General features: G+C 43.0%; 1 protein-coding gene across 2 annotated transcripts; it reads left to right on the plus strand.

Annotated features, from left to right (window-relative positions):
• The first annotated feature begins 3,647 nt into the window (after positions 1-3,647).
• Positions 3,648-7,767, plus strand: LOC143769119 (uncharacterized). 2 transcript variants are annotated; one of them, XM_077257698.1, is made up of 5 exons: positions 3,648-4,042; positions 4,802-4,920; positions 5,746-5,838; positions 6,362-6,499; positions 6,616-7,765. In XM_077257698.1, the coding sequence occupies exons 2-5, from the start codon at positions 4,855-4,857 to the stop codon at positions 6,754-6,756; spliced, it is 438 nt and encodes a 145-aa protein (XP_077113813.1). In that variant the 5' UTR covers positions 3,648-4,042; positions 4,802-4,854; the 3' UTR covers positions 6,757-7,765. The 2 variants fall into 2 exon arrangements, with proteins under 2 accessions (XP_077113813.1, XP_077113812.1); XM_077257697.1 differs by lacking the exon at positions 3,648-4,042 and adding an exon at positions 4,118-4,169 and having other exon boundaries at positions 6,616-7,767.
• Positions 7,768-8,506: the final 739 nt, after the last annotated feature.

Genomic DNA, 8,506 nt, shown 5'->3' on the forward strand with positions numbered 1-8,506 from the left:
ATGGTGGGAGGCCAGCTTGAGGTGGTTGCTGTGTTTGAGGTGCAACTTGGACCTCACCTTGTGTGTGGACATATTCAGCACCAGGATGGGTGATGTGGCCAGGATCCTGTTGGTGATGAAAGAAGTGGGATGATGGATATTGTTGTTGATACACCTGGGTACTTGTGGTCCATGTATTTCATAACCCTCAATATGGCCATATCGACCATACTCATGGTGGGACCAGCCTCCAACAGTGGGTCTGCTCAAGTGGCCATATTGGGATGGTGGATTGTAGGCTGGCATTTGTGCCTGTGTAGGCTAATGTTGGGTTGGTGGGGGGATTTGGCTGTGGTGTAGGCACACGAGGAGGAGGTGGCTCAGATAATGATTGTGCTTGCACTTCTGTTATTGGGCCCATTATGAGCTGGTAATTTGGGGACAGCTGCCACCGTTCAATAAATTCAAAAAGGAGATAAGGGTTTTTGGGTGGTGTGCAGGCATTAATCAGTATTTGAATAGATCCTCACACAGGCAGTCTGACCTCCCAGGGTAGTGATTGGAGGTACCTGGCCAGACTGCGGGCATAGGCTTCTTCACCCTCATCGTGGGCAGCCCTGGACAAATAATTTAACACCCCTGTATCTACATGCCTCCTTGTGTCAGAGAGGCTGTATTATTTCTTCGGCGTCGGCCACGGGGGGGATGACGGCAGGCTGTGATGAGGTCTCCAGAGGCACGGTAGGGCTGCTGGTCCTCCTGTTGCTGTTCCTCCTGTCTTCCTGATGGCACTGCTGGTGCTAGTGCTGGTGGTGAGATGCAGCTGGAAGGTGCAGAAGATGGGCCAGCCACCTCTTCATCTCCCCCGACTGGGTCAATAGGGGCCTCGGAGTCAGACCATGTTTCCCTCTCAGTGAGGTTGGACTGAGTGCTGTTTTTCTTTGGGTAAAAAAAAAACCCTAACAGCATATGTAAAATGTGGTGTGATGTATGTACTTATGGTCTAAGATCCAGAATGGGAGCCAGAAAAGACAGGCGATCATAATATATATATTTGCATTTAGTCGGTGCTGCATCACCACTCCTGGCCCTCTGCTGACGTTCCCACCGGTACTGATCCCTGATACTGCACCACCATTTCATGACATCATCCACTGCAACGTAACATAATAATTCATTATTACATTCAAATTTATTTTTTAAAGATGTAACATATATTTTACACTCTCATGTGGCCCGATAATGTTAAATGTTCACATAAGAAATATTATACATATTGGTAAGAATTAACATATTATGATTTTATGGTCTAATGGTAACACGTGTTAGTTTGCTCAATAATGTTAATAAAGGATAGTACTTACTAATTTGTTGCTGGCCCTCGCGTGGTCTGTCCTCAAAGTCATGGAACATCTGGACACATATCCTCCTCCATGCCGCCTCTGTTCGGGCACGGTCAGCATAAAGGGCGTCCTTCTGATCCCACAGTTCTGGTCTCTCTTGGACAAGAACTAGCTGCAACTCCACATTTATGTATGTAGACATAAGGTACCTTCACACGAAACGACTTTACAACGAGAACGACAACGATCCGTGACGTTGCAGTGTCCTGGATAGCGATATCGTTGTGTTTGACACGCAGCAGCGATCAGGATCCTGCTGTGATATCGCTGGTCGTTGAATAAAGTTCAGAACTTTATTTGGTCGTCAGACCGGCGTGTATCGTCATGTTTGACACCAAAAGCAACGATACCAGCGATGTTTTACGCTGGTAACCAGGGTAAATATCGGGTTACTAAGCGCAGGGCCGCGCTTAGTAACCCGATGTTTACCCTGGTTACCAGCGTAAAAGTAAAAATAACAAACAGTACATACTCACCTTCGCGTCCCCCGGAGTCCGCTTCCTGCTCTGACTGAGCGCCGGCCCTAAAGTGAAAGTAAAAGCACAGCGGTGACGTCACCGCTCTGCTGTTAGGGCCGGCGCTCACACAGTACAGGAAGCGGACGCCGGGGGACGCGAAGGTGAGTATGTACTGTTTGTTATTTTTACTTTTACGCCGGTAGCCAGGGTAAACATCGGGTTACTAAGCGCGGCCCTGCGCTTAGCAACCCGATGTTTACCCTGGTTACCCGGGGACCTCGGCATCGTTGGTCGCTGGAGAGCGGTCTGTGTGACAGCTCTCCAGCGACCAAACAGCGATGCTGCAGCGATCGGCATCGTTGTCGCTATCGCTGCAGCATCGCTTCGTGTGAAGGTACCTATACTGTACTCCGTGGAGGTGTTCTTCTGGGATGTTTGGAGAGCTTTCTAAGGCTACGTTCACATTTGCGGTCAGCGCCGCAGCGTCGGGTGCCGCAGCGTCGCCGCATGCGTCATGCGCCCCTATATTTAACATGGGGGCGCATGGACATGCGTCGCACTTGCGTTTTGCGCCGCATGCGTCCCTGCGGCGCCCGCGTCCGGGCGCATTGGACGCAGCAAGTTGCATTTTTGCTGCGTCCAAAATCAATCAAAAAAAGGACGCATGCGGCACAAAACGCAGCGTTGTGCATGCGTTTTGCTGCGTTTTTGTTTGCGTTGTGCGTTGCGGCGCCGATGCTGCGGTGCACAACGCAATTGTGAACGTAGCCTAAGCCAATTAGCATGTCAAAGCTTCCTGATAATGTCACCTGGAGAAGTCTTCTGTATTTCTCGCAAGTCACACGTATGGTCCGTGTGTAATCGGTATTTTTCTCGCACCCATAGACGTGCATTGGCGTATTTCGGGCGTAATACGGTGACAATCGCAGCATGCTGTGATTTCTCTCGCACGTATAATACGGCCAAGAAAACAACGGATGATGGGAGCTGCCCCATAGATTAACAGTGGTCCAAGTGCTATGCGGTTTTTTTACGCATAGCACTCGTCCGTACTATGCTCTAGTGTGACTCCGGCCTTAGGCTCAAAAACTGACATAAAAAGGATCATAGAGCCATTCTTTTTTTTAAATCATGTATTTTTTATTAAAGCATATGACACGCCATTAACACAGTCCGATACAATTTCCAGACAAATACCGTACATTAGATACATGACCTGATAATATATTTTCATTTTACTAAACAACACCCTTACCACCTAACCAACCCCCCTCTCCCTCCCCCCAATCTCTTGCCCATTATCCAATACAACCATCTGACCGCATCACCTCTTAAAAAAAGATAACAAGCTTTACAAAAACTCGCCTGTACATGTAGGAGTCCCCGCAGAATCAACTACACGACACCCATTCTACTTTGCAGTAACTCAGCAGACGCCACACCTGGGTAATCCATCCATCCACCCCACACATTTTCAAATTTTGTATTCTGACCTCTCTTACTGTATATATTTCTTTCCATAAGGACAATAAAATTTATCTTGTTGATAAATTCCTTTTTCCCTGGCGGTTTTTCATCCAACCAGTGCATTGCGATAAGCTTTCTTCTGACATGGGTTTCCAAGATAAATACACCATCCTCATCAGTTCTAAGAAATCTATATAATAATGAATGAATTTTATATTGTAATTTCTGCTGAAATTTGCAAATTGAGAAATTTCATGAGCCGGATCACACATTATAATAATGTGTAATGATGGAATACAAAAATTGAAACCCTGAAGTGAATGATTCTGGATGTTCTCAATACTGGATATATGGGGTCAGGGATGATGTCCTCCAAGATTTTAATATTAATTTGTCATCATTTGTTTTCTTCCAGCGCTTTAAACCATTTAATAGAAAATATTATTCAAGTAATTTTGACCGTCAAAAACAAGCTGCATCATTTTGTCTGATGTCAGTGAGTAGTTGCATAAGACTTTACGACTAGTTGTACAATTGAGGATGGAGAACAATACTGTATGGAATGTTTCATTCCTTTCTGAGTCACATCCACTAGGAGGCAGCAGTTTGAGTTCTTCAATTTTTTTTTCTTCTTCTTTTTCCAAAGTATGTCATTACCGGCAATTACTCACAGCGCTGTGTAGACTGTAAGATTATGTCATGAGGGCAATTCCAACCAGAAGCATCATGGGGTAGGTAAGTATAAAAAGCACATGGGGTAGGTAAGAATGGAGCATTAACTACCAAGCAATTCTACAGAAAACAATAATTTCCTCTGCTCTTTATACCATGGTTATCCTTCCAGGGTCCCTTTCAATTAGAGGTGGGTGAAACATTGGGCACTGTGTGTTGTGCATTATGTTCTGCTATTTCCCATGTATTGCAATGTTTTTGGGATTCTGATGAGTTAGGTTTTTTCTAGAACAGGAGTGAGATATTTAGGCAGGTGGGGGATGGGGTTAGGGGACTTACTGCTAAATATGAGAAATGTAACATTCTGTAAAACATCTGCGTCCACTCCATCACTCCATTGACATTGTGACTTTTAGGGGTTGCACTTGTGGATCCTAATAATGCAGCGGATTTAGATAGTCTGTTGCAAACTCCTTATGATATCGCAATAATTTATGCTGTATGATAAAATCAGCTCTGCTACATATGCGAGAGCACCGTCTGCCGTAACGTTTCACTTTATTAATGCATCGTGGAGACCGAGATCCAGATGTGTCATGCATAATATAAGTCATGAGTGGAAGGGGTTAACACTTTATCGGAGCCAGGAATGTAAGGCATGATCGTGCCCTCCGGGTAAAATTAAAAGGGAAACTAGTAAAGTGAAAGAATGAGGGAAGGGAGGAGGCACAGGAAGGATCCGAGCTGTTGCAAGGCTTACAGCAGAGGTGGCAGTGCGTGATAACACCATGTTCTGACTGGCACTGTTTTTTCTATTTCCAGCGCTGACCGTAGCTCTCACCCTCATCTCCACGGTCCTGACCGCTCCGCTACCAATGGACAGGATGGAGGAACTCATCGAAAAAATCAGACTGGAAGCAACGGAGATTACAAACAAAATGGTGAGTACCGATCGCTGCCAAATATTCCAATTGTGTCCATTCTGCACTGCCGATAATTATACAGTGGTGTCCATCCCAACGTCCTCACTGCCATAGTCCTTACTAATCCCATATGTATAATGGTGCTTCTCCCCAATCTGGGATGTTACTGTATCTGTCCCTTATAATTTGTCTTTACGGTCACCTTTCCTCATCAGTATTTTCCATAATTTATATTTCTTAGTGTTCTCACATTAGTGTGTGGCTTTTCTATAGTGATTAGTAACTGCATTAGGTGCAGGGGTTACGATCGCACCGAGGCCCTGAAGTCCTACGAGACCCAAAACGTCCCTTTGACCAATATGAAAAGACAAATGCTACTAACGACTTGCATTAATTGGGGCCCCATTAGAGCTGTTGCATTGGGGCCCATGAGCTTCTAGTTCCGCCAATGATACAACAGTGTGATCACTTTCATGACATGCAGGCTAGTCATATATAATGTACCCCTATGAGCCTCCAAATTTACCTCCACCACTAGCCATATTTTTTAAGCATTCTCTGCCAGAAGCCTGGTATGTAGAAGAGGATACAGTGACCATGAAAATGCCATATTGGTACGGTCCATGATATGGACTTGTTGGGGCTCTGTGCTCCTATTCTGCCTCCTTAATAGTCCATTGTCTCCCAATACCCTCGCTGGCACAACGCCATTCGGCCCTACTAACCTCATGCCAATGTAGAACACAATGCCCAGCTCTCCTTTCACCAGCTACATTCTCAGCTATAATACTTCTACATAATGGAGTCTATTTTAATACTAATACTTAATATTTACTTCCATAGGGGCTTAATCAGGAGAAGTTAGAACTGTTAGGAACCAGACTCGGAATCTCTCCAATTCCATTGGACCAGTGCAGAAGTGGCAGCTCCAGCCAGGTGAGTGGCCCCAGTCTCTACACCTTCTGTATATTGGGGCTTTATGACCCCATGGCTGCACTAAACAGTAGATTGTGGTGTGCAGAATAATGAGAGCTGCCTACATTTTCCTACGTATCAACTGCATCATATGCATTTATATTCCATGCCATCTACATTACCTGGCACCCGGCATGGCATGCTGCAATTTACAGTGATCTGCATTAATAAATATAAGCTTACATCTCTGTAATATGTATTTGCATTACCTGTCAACTCTAGAGGGCATGCTGGAACTTATAGTTACTCAATCGTACTTGGTCATATTTTGCAATATGGCACTACATAGTGATGATGCCAGGGTCTCTATACCAGACCCTAACCACTGATACATAAGGCGTTGTTTAGTTAGTAGAGGGGGGTCTCTTGCCTCACTGACCACGCACCGTATAACGTGTATTATTGCAAAGATAAAGACGCATGTAGCGGTCAGATATGGTGTGAAATACAGATTATAAACCTCCTGATCTTCTCTCTTATATAGGTGGACTGCTACCCCCAGATGTTAAAGGGATTGAAGACCATGTACTCCCTCCTTAGATCCACACGTCTATATACTGATGCTGATCTGACGGATTTGCAGTATGACCTGAAAGAATTTATTTCTAACTTGAAAGAAATGGTAAGCGGCATACATTTATGGGTTTCTAGCCATCTGGAGTGAGATGTATGGGAAGATGGTGAGGAGCATGGTATAAGCATGTTTGGTCCTGATCAATATTTCTTTCCCTCTGACAGATGAGAGAGAAAAGTATTCCTATTCCTACCCACGTGTCTCAGGAGCTGCCTGAAGACATCACCGAATTCCAAGAAAAAGCCGGGATTTACCTCATCCTCCAGGACCTCTGCAATGCCTTAAGAGTGTTCCAGGAGGTCTAATAATGTGAATTGCTTCAAGGGGATCTTCTGTTTAATATTTAAACATCCTCCTGCTCACCAAAAGTCGAGATTGAAACCCAAGATTGCGTGTTTGCAGTCAAAGAAACATGCGTAGTGAATATTTCACTTTTTTTATTGCAACTTCTTTTAATGTCTGTTCAGCTCTCGTATTGGATATTATTTTAGGATGGTGGACTTTCTGAGCAAGTCTGGCCTAACTAAGCCTTGTCCTCTGACCTTTCTAATGACCATCTTTATATTGATAATTGTTGGTGGTATCATGACCTGGAACATAACAAAAGTGGGTGCCAAGGAAATGGTCGGACACAGACACCAAAACCCCTCGGTGCTCCTCTAGGTGGTATAGAGACAAAGACTTTATCTTTAATGTACGGTACATGGATATAGTCAAGGGCTTAACTATTGTGGGTCACTCCCACGCCCTGGAGCCCTAAAATCTTTTTACCTCATATAGGAAGACCAAAACTATTTAAAGACTCATGTTAGAAGGGGCCCAACTAAGCAAATTACCCTCGGTCATTGTAGTCTTCTACTCTTTTAGTTGGAAGGACCACATTGCCTGGTCTTTTCAATAATCCCAAGCAAACAACGTTCTTCACCTTCTATTACTGAATTTTGTACAGGAATTGAAGACAAGAATTTGCCGTAATCATTCAAAAAAAAAAAAAAATCCCTAATATATTCCTTAGTTGTCCTTCACATCAGTATATTGAAAAAGTGTGACTAAATGCCACTTATTTATATATTTTTGTAATATTTTTATATTATTTATGGTAATTATTTATTTTTACATGGTCTTTATGCAGTTGTTTTATTTATTTATATAATATTTAATTATTGCTTTATATTGGTTGTTTTATGATGAGATTGTGAAAACCCGCTAATTGAGATTGTGTGCCCCAACTGGGACAGAGAACTCTAGAAATAATGTAAAAATTATTTTAATTTATTTTAATAAATTTTTAAGAGTGCAATGTTGTATGGCATTTGTTATTATGAAGATTTTTAAATACTGACCGACTAAAACATGTAAGCAGACAAGATGGCCATGTATGAGCAGAACATAGTTCATTTTCCACATTGTGGAGGCTTCAAAAGCTGTTCAGGACTATTCGATGGTCCACAGTAAGTGTATTGTTCAGTGGTCAGCATGGTATGTTCCCTATAATTTATGGGAGCACAGGAAAGTGGGAGTACACAAAACTGTAGATTATTTTATATACAGTGCCTTGAGAAAGTATTCATATACTGTGAACTTTTGCACAATTTTTCATGTTACAACCACAAATATAAATGTATTTTATTGGTATTTTATGAGATATACCCACACAAAGCAACACATCAACAAATGTTTGTGAAGAATAAATGATAGATGGTTTTCTAACTATTTTAAAAATATAAATCGGAAAATTGTGACCTGCATTTGTATTCAGCCCCCTTGAGTCAAAACTTTGTAGAACCACCTTTTGCCCCAATTACTGCTGCAAGTCTTTTGGGGTACCTCTCTAACAGCTTTTCACATCTAGAGGCTGAAATTTTTGCCCTTTCTTCCTTACTAGCTCTACCGCAGTAGGATTGGGTGGAGTGCAACTTTGAACAGCAATTTTCAGGTCTTTCCACAAATTATCAATGGGGTTTAGATCTAGACTGGGCAATTCACATGCATGAATATGCTTTGTTATAAATCATTCTATTGTAGCTCTGGCAGTATGTCTAGGGTCGTTGTCCT

Source organism: Ranitomeya variabilis, chromosome 4, assembly GCF_051348905.1.
Source record: "Ranitomeya variabilis isolate aRanVar5 chromosome 4, aRanVar5.hap1, whole genome shotgun sequence".
Lineage (NCBI taxonomy): Eukaryota > Metazoa > Chordata > Amphibia > Anura > Dendrobatidae > Ranitomeya > Ranitomeya variabilis.